The sequence below is a fragment of the Notamacropus eugenii genome, chromosome 5 (genome assembly GCF_028372415.1).
Source record: "Notamacropus eugenii isolate mMacEug1 chromosome 5, mMacEug1.pri_v2, whole genome shotgun sequence".
Taxonomy (NCBI): Eukaryota; Metazoa; Chordata; class Mammalia; order Diprotodontia; family Macropodidae; genus Notamacropus; species Notamacropus eugenii.
In genome coordinates this window covers 114,319,081-114,340,938 of record NC_092876.1, presented here as the reverse complement: position 1 = coordinate 114,340,938, position 21,858 = coordinate 114,319,081, and the positions used below count along the sequence as shown (strand labels likewise).

The 21,858-nt window shown below is 37.9% G+C and overlaps 1 protein-coding gene and 1 long non-coding RNA gene across 7 annotated transcripts in view; one reads left to right on the top strand and one right to left on the bottom strand.

Annotated features, from left to right (window-relative positions):
* Positions 1 to 21,858, bottom strand: part of FZD4 (frizzled class receptor 4) — a 183,882-nt gene that overhangs the window by 144,072 nt on the left and 17,952 nt on the right. For all 6 annotated transcript variants that reach the window (XR_011967333.1, XR_011967332.1, XM_072610610.1 and 3 more), the window contains exon 3: positions 13,103 to 13,191. Coding sequence is in view for 4 of the 6 variants with exons in the window: in XM_072610610.1 (XP_072466711.1) it covers positions 13,103 to 13,191 (89 nt within the window). In the remaining 2 variants the exon portion in view is untranslated. The remainder of the gene's footprint in view (positions 1 to 13,102; positions 13,192 to 21,858) is intronic.
* Positions 240 to 16,854, top strand: LOC140505056 (uncharacterized). The gene is made up of 3 exons (XR_011967334.1): positions 240 to 346; positions 13,291 to 13,522; positions 16,684 to 16,854. It is a non-coding gene; the product is annotated as an uncharacterized lncRNA (long non-coding RNA).

Genomic DNA, 21,858 nt, shown 5'->3' with positions numbered 1-21,858 from the left:
AATCCAATTTAAGGAGGACTTGAGACTTCCGGCTAATTTTAATTCAGGGGCACATTTAAATGACCTGTAACAACAAAGAACAGCAGGGGAAAAAAAGAGACTTTGTCATCTGGTCCTTTCCAGCTGGTCTCCAGGCAGAAGAAAAATCAGTCACCTGGGACAGAAAGTTGTTTTTTAACTAAACATTGAGTCACGTTAGTCAGGGATCTTTGAGAATGTTTTGAAATGAGTGAAAATATTTTCACCCAGGGAACACATCTCCCTCCTCTCTCGGGTCATCTCCAGATCACTCAGCCTGAACACTACCATTTTATTATCCATATCTAAACAAGAGAATTTTTAGCAGGTAAGAAGGATCTCTAACACAATTCTTAATCTTTTCCCTCTTGTCCAACCAAAAATAGTGAGGCAGGGGCACAGCGTTCTCTAATAAACTCTAGATTAGGCATTAGGAGACTGAGTTCTTGTCTAGTCTCTACCCCTGGCTAGCTGTAAATTACTTTCACTCTTTGAGGCCAGTCTTCTCAACTATAAAATGAGGTCATTGTTCCTAGTCACTCTGTCATAGTTTTCTTCTGTTACAGTCATGGACCCTTGAGTCTGTCTTTTGCACGTGTCTTCAGAAGGATATATTAAGTTATCTTCAACTAACTGAACAGCAGCCCTGTGAAAGAAGAAGGAGGTTGCTGCTGCCTGGTCCCAGAGGACAGAACTAGAAGCCATGGGTGAATGTTATAGGGAGCCAGATTTCATTTTGATATAAGAAAGAACTTTTTAACCCTCAGGGCTATCTGAAAATGTAACTGACAACAATCTCAGACAATCATTTCCCCATCACTATCAGTCATTTCATTCGTGTCTGACTCTATGACTCCATTTGTGGTTTTCTTGGCAAAGATGCTGGAGTGGCTTGCCATTTTCTTCTCTAGTTCATTTTACAGACCCTAAGAGACTGAGGCAAACAGGGCTAAGTAATTTGCCCAGGGTCATAAATCTAGTAAGTGTCTGAGTCTGGACTTGAACTCAGGTCTTCCTGACTCCAGGACTGATACTCTATCCACTGTGCCACCTAGCTGCTCTCCCCATCACTGGAGGTATTCAATCAAAACTTTGATAACACTTTGTTGGAGATATTATAGAAGGAATTCTTGCATTGAATTCTATGACTTCTTGTGACATTTTTAGCTTTATAATTCTGTAATTCTATGACCTATGAAGTATTTTACTAAAACCTCTTTGTCATCTTTCTCAGCTCTTAGCCAAGCAGCCTATATATTACAATTTATAGCTTACAAAGTACTTTGCCCACAAGAACTCTGGCAGTTAGGTGGTGAAGGTATTATGATCTCTATTTTACAAATGAAGAAACTGAGATTCATAAAGGCTAGATGACCTTCTGTGATATATCTAGTATTAGAACTAGGATTGGAAACTGGCTCAGTTGATTCCTCATCTTGGGATTAATCCAATAGACTCTAATTTAACTAATGATGTTGACTAACATTTATATAAAATTTTACAATTTGCAGGGTTTTGTGTATATTATCTCACTTGAGCCTCACAACAGCCCCATGAGAGAGGCAGATAGGTATTGCTACCTTACTTTTACAGATCAGGAAACTGAGGGTCAGAGAGGCAAAACCATTTATCCAGAATTACCCAGCTAATAAGTGTCAGAGGTAGACTCAACTCAGATCTTCCAGACTCCAGGGCCAGCACACTATCTGCCATGCTCACTGTGCCACATAGGTTAACATCAACTGACGACAGATATATTCTTGATTTGTTGAGGTTTACTATCACTATACCATTAGGGAGTGACAGGAAACATAGTGAATGGAAAGCTCTGCTTGCCAGAGATACAGGCCCTTAGGTAGATTTCTTGGTATATGGGCAAGAGGGAATTTTGAATAAAATGCCTTTAAAAATCATCAGCCATGTTAAAATGTGTTAGGGCAGCTTCCTAGATCCCAGCAGGGAGTCTATGGGAGCCTGCCAGATCTGGCAGATCATCGATGCTCAATGACAATGTGCTGGGCTGAGTTCAGGGAGAAGCCACTGGGGGTGGGGAGGGAGGAAAGGGCACTAATGGTAGTTAATGGTTCACAAGCCTCTGAAGATACAGGAGGGGGAGGCAGAGAATGGAGTGAAACATTGACCAATTCTGATTTACATGCAGGAATGTGAAGGGGAGGCCCAGGAGAGGTCAGAGAGAGATGCAGGGCTGAGCAGTCGGCACCTGAGACAGCTCCCACGGGCAAAATTCCTTTTCTCAAGATAGGGGAGAGGGCAATAGGCTAAACTTTTAAAACTTTCTTTTTGGTGAGGTGGGGGGAGGAGAAAACTCTGGCTTCAAAGCTGGTTTGTATTGTTATATTCCAGTTCCTTTCATGAGCTCCTATATCCATCACCAAGAAAGGCCAGCCCATGCAAAACTGAGAAGTGGGCAAAGTTCTTGGGGGGTTTTGGGGGGATTGGGTTGGGGTTTTTTTTGGAGGGAGGGTCAACTCCTCTCCTCCATTTTATTCCAAGAGAAAGACAGAGAGAAAGAGACAAAGAGAGGCGTGCGCACACACATGCACACGCACACACACACATATACACACACACAAAAAATGAATCACAGAATGATACTGATGGAAAGGACCTTGGAAAATAGAATATTAAAACACAGATGGTAAAACAAGAGTTTTAAGATAGAGAATATAGAATGTTAAAGGTAGAAGGGACTTTAGGACATAGAATGTTAGATCTGGAAGAAACTTTATAAAATTTTAGAGTTGGAAAGGGCTTTCAAAATCCTCCAGCCCAATTCCTTATTCTAGAGATGAGTACATTGAAACACCCCAAAACAAGCAACAAGGGCCCTCATTGTGTTGGATCTGTCCTCAGAAAATTGAACCTGTACACATCCCCCTACCCCTCAAAATCTTCTCTCAGTTCCTGGAAGGTATCTGGTTAATTCAAACTATTTGTATCCAAATCACTTCTACAAATATTTGTTATGGAACTATCATGTACAAAACTTTAGGTTTGGGATAGATAGGGGGAGAGATGAAAGGTGTATACAAAAGATGAATATATCCCAATCCTAACCCTCTAGGAGCTTACAGGAAGGGGCACATTGCTTACATAAATAAAGTACAAGGCAGATGGTGTGGTGAGATCCCAACAAAGGGACATCCAGGTTCAGAAGAAGTAGCTGAAATCTGGTTAGGAAAATCAGGGAAGGATTGGCATTTGACCTGGCCCTGAAAGACAATGCTGTAATCTTGGATAAGTCCCTTCAACTCCTTGGATCTCAGTTTCTTCATCTATATAAGAGGAGAAGGTAGGACTAGATCAGGAATTCTTAACCTAGGATCTGCAAATGTATGCCTCTGTGTGTGTGTGTGTGTGTGTGTGTGTGTGTATGTGTGTGTGTATAAATTCTTGGCTTGAAGTGGAAGTGAGACTGAATCTATCTATGTGTATACACAGATGTACACACAAACATACAAATATATGCCATGTAATATGTGCTATATCATGTAACATAATATACAGTGTTATATGTTATATAATATTAATATAATTATAGTAATATAATACATAATTATATAAGAATATAATGCCATTGGCATATTATTTTATAATAGATATTATATGAATATAATGTGATATATTAATTATAATATGATAGCATTTAATAGCATTATTATATTGTGTATTTACATACATATTAATATTACATATATGTATACATATATACATACACATAAATAAAATCTACCAGTAAGATTATCTAAGCAACAAAGTGAAATTGTCCCTGCTTCTTTCACTCAGTCCTCTAGCTGCTTTTGACCATCATCTTAACCCTTTAATGGCCTTTTTTCCCCTTTTTTCCTCTGAGTTTGGTTCACCTAGGAAAATAGTATGGTGTAATATAAAAAGTAAAATTATGCTACTAGGATTATAGATTTAGGCACCTTTGAGGTCAACTAATCCAAGCCCTTCATTCTACAGGAGAAGAAACTGAGACTCAAAGAACTTAAGTGACTTGCCCAAGGTCACATAGGTAGTAAGTAGTGGGGCTAGGATTTGAACCGAGATACTCTGCCTTCAAATCTATCCTCTTTGCTCAGCAGCAAAATTGCGTTCCTAGGATCATAGCTTCAATGTACACTCAGGAAACTTGAGTTCTGATCCTGTCCTCAACACTAACTAGCTCTGTGTTCCTGAGCAAGACATTGGACTTGTGGAGTCTTGGTTTCCTCATCGGTAAAATAGGAATGATAACAATCGTACTGAGAAATAGTGTAGTACAGTGGAAGGAGAGAGGGATTTGGAATCAAAAAGATCTGAGTTCAAGTTAGAATAACACAGAATAATATATAATCATAGACAAGTCACTTAATATCTAAGAATATAAGTTGTAGAAGAGTTGCTGATCTTCACAGATGGAGGGAGTTTCCTCACTGGGAATTCCCTACACTGATGAAATTGCCAAAGAGATGGGAGGAAGGATGAAAACATAGAAATCCTACCTTCTTCTGAATGGCTGTTATGAGGAAAGTGTTTTGTAAACCTCAAAGTTCTAGATAAATGTGAGGTATTTTTATTAGCAGTTTAACCTCATTTTACCTGGCTCCAACCATTTGGGGTGGTTTTTTGGGTGGAGGAGAGAGTAGAGGGGAAGAGTTCAGGATTGGTGATTTGCCCTGGGTCTTATCCCTCCAGGACTCTACTCCTGTGTGTTTGTGAAGTGGGTTAAGTGTGTTAATTAAATCAGGATCCTGTGGTTGGTTTGTCTCAGTTTAGCAGGAAATGGATTCTGTAACTGTAGAAGTTTGTAAAAATACTTGACCTTGGGGGAAAGAAAAGGGGGATCTGCTTCTGATCATGCTTTGAAGGTGAGTTTTATGGTAGAAATTCAGCTTGCAGCAAAGAAAAATGCATTAAATCGTCTGGCTGGAGACCAGAATTTATGCTTTGCGTAATCAGGTTTTTTAATGATTTGACAAAAAGAGGAAGTAGACTTTGAGTTCCTGAGGCAGAGATCAAGACTGTTCCACACTATGTCCTCCAAGCACTGAGCCTGAGTTACTTTGAGCAGAGGGTCCAGGGAAGGCTTGGTGACCTAACACCAGTCATGCAATCTTGGGAAAAGCCTCTGTCTTTTTCAGTCTCGTTTCCTGTGAGTTCGAGATGATAACCTGAATCAATATTTAAATGCAAACCAGTGTAATTGAATTCAGTCAGCTATAATCAGTGATTTGAAAATAACTGACTCCTGCACAGCAGCTTAAATTCATAGAAACTCGTAGTGGGAAGGGTGGCTAGATGGTCCAGGGGATGGAATGTTAGATTTGTAGTTATTAAGACTTGACAGATTTCAGGTCCTACCTCAGAAAACGTGACCCTGGGCACGTTGTTTAACCTCTCTCAGTCTCAATTTACTCATCTGTAAAATGGGGCTGATATAGCACCCATCTAACAAAGTTGTGAGGAACAAATGAAACATGTAAAGCATTTTGAAGACTTTAAAGTATATATAATAATAATAACTAGCATGAGTATAATGTTTTAAAGTTTGCAAGTTTATTTTCTATATTATTATATATTATTCTATATGACATGTTATCTATTGATATTATCTTTGAGGCAGCTAGGTGGTGCAGTGGATAGAGCACTAGACTTAGAGGAAGACTCACCTTCTTAAGTTTAAATTCAACCTCAGACCCTTACTTCCTGTGTGACCCCAGGCAAGTCACTTAACCCCATTTGCCAGTAGCAAATGTGGCTTAAACTCCAACCTCTTCTCCTGCCTTGGCCCCCAATCCCACACTTATACCTCTCTCTCTCTCTCTCTCCAACACCAATTGCAACATCTTACGAATCTCATGGTACTCCTAAAAAAAAGAGCCCAGCAGAAAAGGCACCTGCTGCTACCAGCCCATTAATGAATGACAACACACAGAAGCTCAGTTTGATGAATATCATCATGATATCCATCTCTAGGTACCATTGCTTTGCTGATGTGGACACAGTGGTAACTCATTTATTAGGAGACTTCATACAGCAGCCTCAGCTCTCTGAGGATTCTATCAGCTATCTAATACTACCAAAAATCTGTCAGTAAGAAAACAAACACAAAAAACAATGCCTTTGAGCAGCTAAGATAGGAGTCATAAGGTTTATAGAGCACATGCACTTCCCTCTTGGGAAAGAAGTCATTCATGCCCTCCCCCAGAACCCATGTGTTTATTTGGTACATGGTTTTAACCACCTTGGTTATATTTTTTAATCCATAACAGATTAGAAAGGAGGGAAGAGGAAGAATACTGACAAAGCAAGACATGCCAACAAAGGATAAAATAGAGCTACTGTGAAAAGCAGCCAGAGGGAACGAAACTTCATAGCCAGCTAGAGCAGAGATAACCAGCCCTATATACACTACAGTAAGGTAGCTCAGAGCAGCCATAGTGCGCAAAGTGCTGGGCCTGCAGCCACAAAGATTCATCTTCCTGAATTCAAACGTGGCCTCAGACACTTCCTAGCTATGTGACCCTGGGCAGGTCATTTCACCTTGTCTGCCTCTTCTGGCTCTAACGTTCTATCATCCCTTGACAAGAATAAGAAGATACAAGAGCATGGGAAGACTAGAATGGGAAAAAATTATATCATTAACTGAAGAGAAGAGTTACCATTTTACATTAAAATATTTATTCCTAAACTAGCAACCCCAAATAGTAAAGCTCTACATGGACATAATTATTTTTTGGAATTTTTATTGGAATATTTATTTATAGCATGGAGACAATGGGGATAGTGAATGCATACCTTTGATAATGCCACAGTTCTGTTCAAAAGCCTTCAAGAACTCCTTACTGATGAAATACAAAAGAGTTTCTCAGCTGTGTGTGTGTGTGTGTGTGGGTTGGTGTGAGTGTGAGTATGGGTGTGTGACCACTTTGGCAGTCTTGTGAAGTCTATAGATCCCTTCTCAGTATCATGATTTTAAATAATTAATGCTAACTTTCCATGAGAGGTTAGTGAAAATGAACATGTCTCTCCCAGTCAAGTTCATGGACCCCCAGAACCCTATCAATAAATCCCTGAACCCAAGCTTGAGACCCTCTGATACATATAACCTGAATAACTTATACTGGCATTTAAATCTTTCTATAAGGTTGCCCCATCCTATCATATACAGTCTAAACACCTTATCTGGTCATTCAAAGTCTTCTATTATCTGGTTGCCACCTACTTTTTCAGTCTTACAAAACAGTGGTTCTCCTTGACATAACCCTCATTCCCAGTCAAAATGAGTTGTTGCCCATTTCCACAATTTGACCCATTTTTCTCTACCTTTGTTGTATCCCTTATGCCTGAAGTATATTTCTTACTCTCTCCATTTGATAGTAAGAAATCGCTTCAACGTCCAATTGAGATGCCATCTCTTCCATGAAGCCTTTTGTGATCTCTCTAGATATGTGAGCTTTCTTTCGCTACCTTTGCTGCACACTTTGTACTTCTATCACATTCTGCTTTCTTTAAACTTATTCTTGGCCCTTCTTCTCTCTCCTACTCCACTGTAAGTCCCTTGGGTGCAAGGGTCTTATTTTTCAGGCACTTAATACAGCTATTGAAAGGAATGGAACTTAGCTGAATGAAAGCTAATGCAGTCATGCACAGCATTCAGAAAGGCAGAACTTCAAAAACTAAAGAGATAATAGTCTCCTTGGTCTCTGTCCTATTCAGACTGGAGCACTGTGTTCCGGTGTGGCTTAGGAAGAACATTGACAAGATGGCAAGTATATAGAGAAGAGCAAAAAGTATGGCCAAAGTCCTTGAGAAGAAGCCATATGAAGTTAACTTGAAGGACCTGTGATATTTAACCTAATGAGCACTTTAGGGGAATGTGATCATTGTCTTTAAGAACTTGAAGGGCTCTCACTGGGAAAAGGAATTAGATTTGTTGTTCTTGGCTCCAGGGGGGCAATAGGTAGATGTTTCAAAGAAACAAGTTTAGTTTTAGTGTCCAGAAAAAATTCTGTTCAAAACTGGAATAGACTGACTTGGGTAGTGATTCTCCCTCACAAGAGGTCCTCATGCAAAGGTTATAGAATCGCCCAGCAGATACATGACAAGGAGAATTCTTCTCAGGAATGAGATGTGATATCCACCTAGCTTTTTCTAATTCTAAAATTCTATAATTCTGTATGAGCTAGGAGGCCTTTAAAAATCTGTTCCCTCTAAGTAGCTTCTATCTAGTGTATAGGATATCCCAGGAAAGTATTTTCATTCAAGATAATCTACTTCCTGTGATTCATACTACTACTGATTGTGGTTGGTATTGTTTACTTTTCAAAGTATGTTCACACACCTCATCCCATTTGGTCCTTTCAACAACCCCCTGAGATAGGTGGCTTTAAAATATCCCCTTTTAATAGATAAGAAATGGGAGTCTCACAGAGGTGAAGGGACTTGCCTACTGTCACACAGCAAGAAAGTAGAAAATTTAGAGGTTAAAAACCAGATTTCTTGCCTAATTCTTTTTACGGTGACTCTTTTTTGGTGTTTCATTTAATATTTTATTTTTCCTCAATTACATGTAAAAACATTTTTTAACACTTTTAAATAAATTTTGAATTTCAAATTCTCTCCCTCCCAGTCCCTTCATTGAGAAGGCAAGCAAGTTAATATAGGTTACACATGTGCAGTCATGCAGAACATATTTCCATGTTAGTCATTTTGTGAAAGAAAACACTGGCCAAAAAAAGAAAAAGAAAGTTTTTTAAAATTATGTTTTAATCTCCATTCAGACTCCACCAGTTCTTTCTCTGGAGGTAGAGAGCATTTTCATCAAAAGTCCTTTATCCCAAAGAGATAAAAAAACAAAACAAAAAGGAAAAGGATTTATATGTACAAAAATATTTATTGTAGCTCTTTTAGTAGTGGCAAAGAATGTGACATTGAGAGGATGCCCATCAATTGAGGAATGACTGAAAAAGCTGTGGTATATGATTATAATGGAACATTATTGTACTGTTAAGAAATGACAGGATACTTTCAGAAAAACCTGGAAAGACTTACATGAATTGATACAAAGTGAAATGAGCAGAACCAGAACACTGTACATAGTAACAGTAATATTGTACAATGGGTAACTGTGAATGATTTAGGTATTCTCAGCTAATGATCCAAGATACAATGATCCCAGATAATTCTAAAGGACTTTTGATATATTTATATGACTACAGATAGCTTTGATTACTTCTTCTGAAATCTGCCTGTTCATATCCTTTGACCATTTATCAGTTGGTCTTATTTTTATAAATTCAACTCAGTTCTCTATATATTTGAGAAGTGAGTCCTTTACCAAAGCAACTGTAAAGTCACATTCCTTCTAGGAGGTAATTCTTAAGCTCAGCCTTGAAGGAAGATAGAGATTCTACAAAGCGGGGAAGGGAGAGAAGGGGGAAAGGGATATAAACATTTATGAATCAACTAGTGTGTTCTAGGCACTTTACAAAATTATTTCATTTGATCTTCACAACAACTCTGGGAGATATAGGCTATTATTATCCCTTTTATTACATTTGAGGAAACTGAGGCAAACTGAGGTTAAGTGACTTGTCCAAGGTCACATAGCTAGTAAATATATGAGATTTGAATTCAGATCTTCCTGAGTACAAGCCCAGCACTCCATCCACTGTACCACCTATCTACCTCCTAGGCTAAAGAGAAGAAGGGGTACATTCTAGAGAGAGGGGAAAGCCTGTGAAAAGGCACAGAGATGGAAGATGAAATGCATGCAGGGAGTGATGACAAGTGGTTCCATTTGGTTAGAATGTGGAGTATACAAAGGAGAGTCATATACAGTGATGTTGGAAAGGGCATCTGGAAACATATTGTGCATGTTTTAAATGCCATGGTACTTTGCATTTTATCACAGAGGTAAGAGGGAGCCATCAGAACTTCTTGAGCAGAAGAATGACATGGTTAGACCTTTACTTTAGGAATATTAATTCAGCAGTTATGTGGAGAATGGATTGGAAAGAGGGAGTGAATTGAAACAGGAAGGTCAATTAGGAGTCTATGATTTTTCAAAAAATCAGAAGACAAAATTAGAATTAGTAAGGTAAAAATATTTGATGTCTTGTCTGTGATGATTTAATTTGTCCTTTTGGAATCGTTAAGTTAAATATTTGTCCTTCACCTGGCTATATATTTATTTAGACATATATTTATTTCCCCTTTGTTCCCTGGTATCTTGTCCTTTCTCTCCTTCTCTTCTTTCCTCCTTTTTTTTTCTCCTTTCCCCCTTTCTTTCTATGTCTCAATACCCCTCCCCTTGCTGTCTCTCACAAAGCATTCTTTTACCTCAATAAGGGAAAATGTCATCTATTCCCTACTCCTAAAAGGAGAGAAATCCTTCTAAATCACTGGAAGCTGAATATTTTCTTACAGCCCTTTTATTGTTGGAGTTGTTTTGCCAAGCTAATGGGAAAAGGCTTCATGTCTGCCTTATCTCAGGCCAACCAGAATTTGCCTTCAAGTTTTTTTTTCCAGTCTGGTTCCTTACAAATGTACACAGAAGGTCACTCCTGGGTCCCCTGATAGCAGTGGGTAATCAATCATGGCCAGGATATCAGCATCACAGAAGATAACCACATGAAGGAAAGGATTTGGGGAGGGAGAGGAGAAAGGGAATGAGAGTGGGGGTGGGGAACCACTGTGTTGTCCCTCCATTGTCTGCTCAGGAAAGGAAATCTGATTGATCACTATTCTAAAGCTCACTTGGATAGGCCATGATTGAATTTCAAATCCATGATCCCTTCTCCTCTCTCATTTTATTTTTATTTCCTATACATGAACCAAAGATGCAAATACTTTCCAGATGATATATAAAATCACTCATATTTAGATAGTCCCTTGTAATTCTGGAGTACTTTACATCTCATCTGATCCTTACAATAATCCTATGAAGTAGACTGGCAAATATTATTATGCCCATTTCTCAGATTAGGAAGCTGGATCTGTCAATTCAATTGGTCGATTCAATCAAACAATTGGATTTGAGAGACTGTTTTTTTTTCTCTGCAATTAATTGCTTCTTTAAAAATTGCTTTAACATCATATAATCATACCTCATATACATGTAGCCACTGAGGCCCAGAGAAGTAAAAATTCATCACCCAAGGTCACCAAACCCAAAAGTAGAAGATTCAGGGTTTGAACCCAAATCATCTGACTCTTTCCACCAGGCCATGGAAGCAAGAAAACAAGCACTTGCTATTATGTGCCTACTATGTGCCAGATGTTGTACCAAACGTTTCATAAATATTTTGCTATTTGATCCTCATGACAATCCTGGGAGATAAGTGTTATTATTCTCCTCATCTGTAGTTGAAGAAACTGAGGCAAACAGAGGTGATACGGTTTGCCCAGATTCACACGGCTCAGTGTCCAACACTGGATTTGAAACCAGGTCTTCCTGACTCCAAGCCCAAAGCTCTATCTATAACCACAGTCCAACCTGCACACTACACTTCCTCCTAAGAGGCAAAATCTATCAAAATTCAGCACAAGGAGAAATATAGCCAGCCATTCTTCCTCCTGGAAGAAGACAATGTCCTTCTATAGTCCTTCTTGCAAAAATCTCTCTTGTTTCAAGATTTAGTACCTCTTCCATGATGTCTTCTTTAATCCTACCAGACAAAAATGATCTTTCCCTCCTTGGATTTTCTGAGAACTCTTTGTCTGAATTCACCTCTCCTTGGATACTATATGTTCTACATTGAATTATTTTGTACATGTTGCATTGACTATGTAATTTTTCTTTTTGGGTATGAAACATCAAACAGAGTGCCTTGTATACAGCAGGTACTTCAAACATATTTCTTGACATTTAAGACATACTTCTTAAAGTGAACTAGTTTTAAACTAACTTTGAAAGCACAGTAACAGTTCAGAGGCCCAGAAAATCTTGCCTCAGTCTTCACACCCAATGGAAGTTCATATGAAAGAGAAGAAAGATTACTGGCTCTTGATTCAGAGGACCCAAATTTCCATCCCACTTCTGATATTTATCATCTGTGTGACCTTGGGAAAAATCACCTGTCTTCCCTAAGCCTCCCTTTCCCATTCTGTAAAATGAGAGAGGTAGACTAGATAGCCTCCAATTCCAGATCTAGAATTCTATTGTCTGGATGGGAAAACTCTTGGGGAGAGATTATTTCTTGAGCACTCTGTCTAATAATTGTTAACAATCACCTCTGAAAGCCTTTATCCCTTAACTGGGGTCATGAGGAGAGAGAGGTCAAAGTGAATGCAGTCCTACTGAACAAACCCAGAACCCTCAAGTGATTAGTTTCATTTTAAGTATTATTATTTCTACCATTGTTACTACTACTAGTAATTAGAGTAACAATAATAACACTAAGGAATTAAATCTGTCTGAAATGTAGGAGGGTTTGCAAGAGTTTTGTTTTTCTTTATTTTTTGCCCCAATGGTGAGAGAAAAAAGAAAATCAATTTTTGTCATTGAAAAAAAAATTTTTTAAACATAATATTCAAGAACCTTTTGACCTTGCATTATTATTTTTCTTTCAAAACAAAACTCTGTTGCCTAGCATTCAAATCCCTCCCTAATCTGTCCTCTCTCTCCTTACCTGTATTTGCCATTACCTTCTCCCCTCCCCCATCTCACTTGGACTACTTCTTAACTGGGCTTCCAATCTCTTTTTCCCTCCAATCCATCTACAAACCCGTTCCCTAATTTCATTCTGCCTTCTCTGACTTCCCAAAGTCCTGGACCTCCTTCCTTATCAGAAATACACAGTCCTCATCTCTACCTACTGAAAGTCTTTTCTTCCTACAAGCTACAACTCAGGTGTACACTACTTTCTCCATTAAGACCTTCTGGATCCTCCCAGCTGAAAGCAATCAATAAACCAAGTATTGATTAAGAGTTTACTATGTGCGAACATTGGGGTTGCAAAGAAAAACCAAAAGCAATACAAGGCACTTAGGTTCTAATGGGTGAGACAACATGTTATACACATGAGTCTATAGAAAAGTGGATAGAAAATAACTTAAAGGGAAAGTAACTTACAGGGAAAGGCAGTAACAGGTCCTGAAATAGGTCTCCTGAAGAACATGGTTCTTGAGCTCAGTCTGGAGAAAAGCCAGGGATTCTAAGACCTGAAAATTAAGAGTGAGAACAGTGAAAGTGATCTTTTCTTTCTTAAAATACTTATTGCTCCTTTTTATTAGACCTCTTTTTGTTCAAACGTTTTTCAGGTGTGTCTGACTCATCATGACCCAATTTGGGGTTTTCTTGGCCAAGATACTGGAGTGGTTTGCCATTTCCTTCTCCAGCTCATTTTACAGACGAAGAAACTGATGACTTGCTCAGAATCCCACAGCTAGTGTCTGAAGCCAAATTTGAACTCGGGAAGATGAGCCTTCCTGACTCCAGGTGCATTACTCTATCTCTCCACTGCCCCACCTAGCTGCCTCCAGAAAAGTAAAAGTAAGTAAAAAGCCACTGTCTATGTGGTGAAAATCAGTCAACATCGAAGGTCCCTGGGGTCATATCACATCCACATCTTTCCTGACCAAGGCTAGGTCAATCCTCCTCAGGGCAAAATCAGTCATCCCAAGTTCACTGCACAGTTTCCCAGCCCACAACAATCCCACAAAAGGTCTTATGGGAGTGCAAGCCTCTCCAGTTCCACTTTCACCAGTGTCTTGGCCCAAAATACGCCTTTTCTAATATTTATTTGTGTGCTTGTCTTATTTTCACATACTAAAATATAAATTTCTTGAAGATGGGGACTTTTAATTTTTTAATTCGCAGCAGGTAGCACAGTAACCTACATGTTATAAGAGACTGATATTTGTTTAATCATATTTCAAAACTATATGTAATGGGGTTTAATAGGACCACAGGTAACCTGTGCTGCAAGGATTTACTTAGATAGATAGGCTTTTGAATCTGGCTTACCCCATTCCATTTTTCTAAAGGAGACTGTCATTTCAATGACACCTTTTTCAAGATAGAAACAGGCTCAAAGAGGATGAAGCAATTTTTCCAAGATGGCAAAGTTAGACTTGAACTCAGGTCATCCAACAAGTTTTTGACCTTCATTTCCCACCAGTATAAGAAAGTTATTCCTTAAGGGTTTAAAAAAAAGACAGCTTAGCTTGATATATTTATGTACCCTCTCTGCAAGGCCTCACATTTTTTATTCTCCCTTAAAATGTAAATAGATTATCCCTAGGAGATGGGTTGGGCTCTGGAGAAACATTAATCATAATCAGGAAAAAAGGGTTTTGCTGAGCAAGATGCAAGTCTAGCATTTTGTGCATGGATGCTTAGGATTTGTAAGCATTCCCAGCATTCAGGAACTCTTGAAAGGGGTCCATTTGTTTTCAGTTAAAACAGAAACAAATTACAGTCATTAATGGGCTTTTTCTGTATGTGCCCAGGAATACTGTCTAGAAAATGTTCCACATTGGAGGACCACTAGGTGTCAGGGAATCCTTGTTTAACAGCAACTGACTCTTGTGCACAGAGTTGTGTCTCAGGAAAGTAACTCCACTGTGGGTTACTCAGCAAGGGGAAAAAGAGAAAATGTTCAGAACCATATTTCTAAGACCTAGAGCGTGTCTCTCATCCGCTAAATCGGTTAAAGTGTGACAGAAGAATTACTCTTAGCTTATGTGGCTACAGAGAGCAGAACTGGAAGCAAGGGCTAGAAGAAGAGGGAGATTTCAGTTCAGCAAAAGGAAAAATTTCCCAAAAATCTAAGTTATCCAGCAGAAGAATGGGTTGCAACAGAAGGTAGTGAGTTTGCCATAACTGGAAGTGTTGAAGCAGAGAATAGGGATGTCATAGAGAGGATTCATCTTTCGGGTCAAGAGTTGGACAGGATGATTTCCAAGGTCCCTTCCATTGTTGAGATTCTATGACTTTTGTGTTTAGGGCTGAAACACAATTAAAAATATTGGGAGGGGGAGATATGGGAAGGTAAGAGCAGGAGTGAAGAGGTAAGGATTGTCCCAAATGTCTTAAAGAGAATTTTGTCTCAACTGCTCTACTCTTACAGAAAGAAACTTTGCAACTATTTGCATTTATTTTTGAAAGAGGATGTTTTTCCTGCTGCAGAATAAGTCCAGGAAATGGGTGAAGCACTCAGGAAATTAGCCAAATACTGATGTAAATCCAAGTGGAAGGCCTGTTGTTTTTTTTTAAAAGGAAAAAGAAAATTGAAAACGGTACTCCCACTTATTCAGACTCTCGTGTAGAACTCCAGATTTCCAAGGTGAAAGACTAGGCTAAGGAGAAAAGACTTATGTCCACTTAGTCATCCAGTTAGGGCCTTATCCTGATTACAGTAGCTAACAAGTAAACTGTGTCAAGAAATAAAAGCTGGTTAGAAGATGAAACAAGGATTAATTTTGAACTAAAATAAGACTCTTACTATGAAATTTGAATCAGCTATTCTTGGAGGTATGTCTTGATTGGAAATTCTGAGTCTGGCAAGAACTGTTGTGCTTTTTTAGTGCTAGATAAACAACTAAAAACTAATCTCATTCCCCAGGACCCTGTCACCTATGAGCACTGACAAATGGTACCATTCTGACCTACAGACTGGAAGATTGTGTCACAGGCCAGGATAAACCCAATAGCTCTAGGGGTCATTGCTTGCTCAGTGGAGCAATCTGTGGCTGTACTCTATGCAAACTAAGTTGTGATTTATACAACATTCAGAGGGCTGAGGGTATAACTATCAGATATCCCTCTGGACAAGCAAAAAGCTCTTTGTCCCCCAAAGAGGTGGCATATTAGGAGGTGAAAATTTGAATTGTAGGAACTAAGTCCTATTGGGAATACCCCAAGGAATGAGTGAATTTTTATCTTCTCCAAAAGACATCAAATTTTCATTGATCCAGAATCTAAACAACTCCAAAATGTATTATTATTATGGTCATCATAACTTATAATAATGATACTGGTGAATGACATGGGGGGACCTGTTAATCTCTGTTTTAGGCCTCACTGAATATTTATATTGGCGGTATGGTTGAATAGAGTGATCTTTATAAGTGCAGTTTTAAGATAGATTTAACAGGGATTTATCTTGATAAAAAAGAACCTCCAGAATGGGTTCTTAACATTTTTTGTGTTGTGGGCCTCTATGGCAATGTGGTAAAGCTTCTGAATTCTTTCTCAGAATAATACTTTTAAATAGATTAAATTACATAAGATTACAAAGAAAATCTATTATATTGAGATACATTTATTAAAAAATTTTTTATTAAGTTCCTGGATTCCAAAATCAAGAATCCTTGCTTTAAAGGCTGCATTTTACTCTATAGAATCAAATATTTTTCAACAAAATATAGACCATGAGATTTTCTTTTTCCTGAAGCTTTCAGTTACTTCTCTGATGGTGAAGGTATGTTTTGCTATAGAAAATTGTGTTATTACAGAAATCACTTGAATTATTAACATTGTTATTTATAACATGCTACATGATCCCCATACTTGTATATGAAATGGGTGCTTAAAAAATGCTTATTAAACTGAATTACAAAATTCTTTCACATACATTATTTCAGGTAGGTCTGATATTATAATCCTTTCCCTCTTCCCCTTTTTTCTTTTTCTTTCTTTTTTTTTAACAGATGAGGAAGTTGAAGATAAGAGAGTTCATTTGAAGGTGAAGTCCAAGATCACACAGCTACTAAATGCACAAGTGACTGGAATTTTCTTTTTCCTTAATAAGAATCAATTAATCAACAAATATTTAGTGAGCAGGTAGTATGTGCATAATAAATAAATACTCTTACCCTGGAGATACATAGAGAGAGATATATAAAAAGCAATTTCCACTTCGTGTCCTAGGATCAACATAGATTCATCCTGATCTCCTTGCACCTTCTGCAGCTATAATCCTAAACAGTCATGTCTAAGATTCATAAGGATGATCCAGGGACATTGGAAGGTCCCAAAGGTGCTTCTGAATCACTGCAGAAAGGTTAAATTCACTTGTAAACATACATTGTATGAAATGGACTGTTTATAAGGTAATAAAAAATAGTGAATGCAATGAGTACTGAATAGGGAACCAAGAGATTCAGCCCAGTAGAAAGAGTCAAAGTCCTGACTCTTTTTATTCCTCACAAGCTTTAGGACCTGGGACAAGAACAAATCATGTTGGTATAGTACTTCAAGGGTTCAGAAGCACTTTTTTTATAACCACAATGCAAAGGAGGTTGTGCAAACATTCTTGCCCCCATTTTACAGGGGAGAAAATTGAGGTTCACGGGTATGTCCATGCTCACGCAGAAAATTTCAGTCATCAGAATCCTGATCACCTTTCTCTCATCATATTCTAGCTTGTATGATAGTCACTTCTGCCTATATCTTACTGTCCCTCTATTAGACTACAAGGTACTGGAGAGCAGAGACTGTGTCCTTTGTCTTCCCTGTACTCCTAGTACCTAGAAGTGGTGGATTCCGTTCTTTCACTCAAACTGCCTCTTGCCTAGTTTCTCTGGGCTTCATGAAGTTTCCTTATTTGTAAAATGAAGTGAAAGAAGATGATGAGAAGATAGAAACAAGCCAGGCAATTTTGTTACCCTGACGTTTGATTAATATGCATGTTTTTAAAACTACCTGTACCTTACAGAAGTGCAGTTTCATAAGAAAGGTATTGCCCCTTTCATGTTTTCATATAAAGCAGTTTGGGGCTAAAAGAAGCAAAAAAAATTACTTTTGAATAAAGGAAAAACAACGATATCAACTAGTAAAGCATTTAAGTTGTTGTCCCTTTCATAAGTGAGCAGTTTGGTGCCTGAAAGGAGTACAAAAAGAACTTTATTTAGTCTAATAAAAACTGGTAAAAAAAAAAAAAATCTCTGTATAAAGAGTCTTCCAAGAGGGTATGAGCATTTTGATGATAAAAAGGACAGAAAATGAGCTGTGGAGTAAAAATATGGGCACAAATCACCTTGCAAAAGATGTTGGATAATGCTTCTCTTATATGTATAGTTTGTTAATTTAAATGGGCAGGAAACACTTTTATTTATTAGAAAACAGATAAAAATCAAGTTTAAGAAATGCAGTTGTCCAAGGCGCAGGACTATCAGATTGGGTCTCTTTGAAGACTACAGAGTGTTTGGAGCTTCAGGATATCATTTGCATGTGATTTGCATGTGACTGTTACAAGATTCAGGAGGGTGAAACTCACAAAATGGAAAATCCTACTACTGTAGGATGATTAAATCAGGATGGGTTGATTTCATAGGGGAGAGTTGGTGAGCTTTTATCTCATAAGTGAAAGGTGACCATGAAGTTTGCTTTAAGCAGCTGAAAACAAAGTGAAGATGAAAGAACCTGGCCACTGCAATTTGAAGAAATAAGCAAAGGATAAAAGGCCACTTCTGCTGGAGCTATGTGAAAAAGTGAAGTGACAGAGTAGTCAGTTGACAAAAGGATTCAGCTAGTTGATTCCTAATTGGTTAGATACCATCCAAACTTCACTGGACAAGAGCTTCAGTATCAGTCACTACCTTTCAGTACCATCTACAGTTTGAAAGAGCTGAAGCCTCTCTGAAATGCATATTGCTCTCTGCTGATACTTCTGGTTTGAGAGGGGAAATGGATTTTGCAGAAATTGGTGGAAAGGTCTATTTGCTAAAACCTTATTAGATGATGCAGCATCTGACTGGTTGAGCTTGTCTGCCTTGCTCAGAGAGAGTCAGTCTGATGAGCTTTGTATTAATTAAGAGAATAATACTTTCTAGGCACTCTCTTGAGAGTGAGTCTAAGTACAGCAGCGGCAGCTGTAGGAGCTTTCAACCCAGAGATGGTAAGGGGATCAGACATTTGGTAAGAAAGAGATTACAGGGGACCCTTTACTAGCACTGGGTGCAAATGGCACTGACTGGCACCTCTATTATTCATAAGCAGTTCTGGTTTGCAGTTCCAGGACAGAGAGGAGAGCTTGTAATAAGTGACAAAAAAGGAGGCACCCTGGTTACAGTTCCAGGACCAAGGGGAACATTAGCACTTGTGGCTGCAGGAGAGCAGGAACCCTTCTGGGATACCAGGGCACAAACCAGGAGAGCAGTGACTATACTTCTTCCAAAACACCATCACTTTGGAAGCACCAAAAACTTACAGATCCCCAGAACAACCTTTGAAAACAGCAGCAGAAAAGACTGAAGGTTAGCAAAGGTGAACAAAGCCCAACTTTAACATAAAGTTCAAAGTGAATAAATAGGCTGAGTGAGCAAACAACAAAAAAAGAACTTGTCCATAAAAAGCTACCACAATGGCAGAGAAAACCAAAAATAAACTTAAAAGAAGACAACAATATGAAAACAGCTACAAGCAAAGACTCTAAGAAAAATACCAACTGGACAAAAGGCCAGCAAAAATTCAAGGAAGAGTTAAAGAAAAAAATGAAGATGGAGAAAAACTGGGGAAAGAAATGAGAGTGATGCGAAAAAGTTATGAAAAATGAATTAACAGTTTAATGAAAGTGGCACAAAAATTACTGAAGAAATGAATACCCTTGAAAAATAGAATTGATCTAATAGAGGAAAAGGCACAAAAATTCACTGAAGGAAAAACTCCTTTAAAAGCAGAATAAGTCAAATGGAAAAAGAGGTACAAATGCTCACTGAAGCAAATAATTTCTTAAAAATTAGAACTAGGTGATTAAAAACTAATGACTCCCCAAGATTTCAAGAAACAATAAAAATCTAAAGAATGAAAAAAGAAGAAAATGAGAACTCTCTCATCAGACAAACAACTGACCTGAAAAGATGTCAAGGAGAGAGAATTTAAGAGTTACTGAGTTACTTAAAGGCCATGATAAAAAAAAAAAAAAGAGCCTTAATATTACATTTCAAAGAATTATCAAGGAAACTGTCCCAATATCTTAGATCTAGAGAACAAAATAGAAATGGAAAGAATCTTTCTTTCTTTCTAAGATTGTCTTCTAAATGATATCCCAAAATGAAAATTCTCAGGAATATTAGAGCTAAATCACATAGCTTGCAGATCAAGAACAAAATATTGCAAGCAGCCAAAAAGAAATAATTTAAATATCATGGAGCTACAGTTAAGATAAGATTTAGCAGCTTTCACGTTAGGGAAATGGAGAGCTTGGAAGGCAAAGGAGCTAAGATACAACCAAGAATAATCTACCCAGGAAAACCAAGTATAATCCTTCAAGGGGAAAAAAATAGATATTTAATGAGAGGACTTCCAAGCATTCCTAATGGAAAGACCAGAACTGAATAAAAAATTTAACATTCAAACAGAAGACTTGAGAGAAACATAAAAACGTAAACATGAAAGAATAACCATAAGGGATTCAATAAAGGTTAAACTGTCTATAATCCAATGTGGGAAGATGATTTACATACAACTTCCAAAAATTTTATCCTTATTAGGGATAGACAAAGGGTATAAGTATGAGTCAATTGTGTTGGGATAATCTCAAAAAAAAATATGTAGAGATGAGAAAGAAGAATGCACTGGGAGAAAAGGAAAGGGAGAGGTAGAATGGAGGGAATTTCCTCACAAAAAAGAGGCACACAAGGAAGAGATTTTATAATGAAGGGGGCAGATAGTCTGTGCTTGAACCTCACTCTCATTGAAATGGGTTCAGAAAGGGAAGAATATATGCAAATAAACTCCGCTGGGTATAGAAATCTATTTTACCCAATAGGAAGATAGAAGGAAACAAATATAAGAGATAGGGGCAAGATGATAAAAGGAAGAGCAGGTTAAGGGAGGCAGTGGTCAGAAGCAAAACAGATTTTTGAGGAAGGAAAGGATAAAAAGAAAGAGAGAAGGATAAACAGAAGAAAATAGGATAGAAGGCAACACAATTAGTAACCATAACTATTAGTGGGAATCAAAGGTACTAACCCATAAAATAGAAGTGGATAGAAGAATGAGTTAGAAACCAAAATTCAATACTATGTTGTGTTCAAGAGACACGCTTGAAACAGACACACACAGGGTTCAAATAAAAAGCTGGAACAGAATCTATCATGTGTCAGCTGAAGTAAAAAAAGGCAGAGGTAGCAATTATGATCTCAGGCAAAGTAAAGAGAAAAATAAACTTAATTAAAAGAGAAAATCAGGAAAACTACATTTTGCTAAGCAGTACCATAGACAATGAATTACTAACAAAATGTTACATTTCTCTGATAAAATCCTCATTTCTCAAATACATAAGGAATTGAGTCAAATTTGTTTTTTAAAAAATAAGAGCCATTCTTCAATTAATAAGTAGTCAAAGGATACAAAGAAGCAGTTTTCAGAAGAAGAAATCAAAGTTATCTATATTGATGTAAAAAATTCTCTAAATTACCAGTGATTAGAGAAATGCAAATTAAAACAACTCTGAGGAACCACCTCATACCTATCAGAAATGACAAATACTGGAGGGGAGAGGGGAAAATATGAATATTAATGTACTCTTGGTGGAGTAATGAACTGATCCAACCATTCTGAAGAACAATCTGGAACTATGTCCAAAGGGGTTTAAAGCTGTGCATATCCTTTGATCCAGCTAAACCATTATTAAGCCTATGCCCCCAAATGGATCAAAAAAAGGGAGAAAGATCTATAGGTACAAAAATATTTATAGCAGCTCTTTCCGTGGTAGCAACGAATTGGAAATTGAGGTGATGTTCATCTATTGGGGAATTGTTGAACAAGTTATAGCGTATGATTGTGCTGGAGCACTATTGTATTATGGGAAATGGTTTCACAAAAGCCATGGCAGGACCTATATGAACTGATGCAAAGTAAAGTGAGAAGGATCAGGAGAT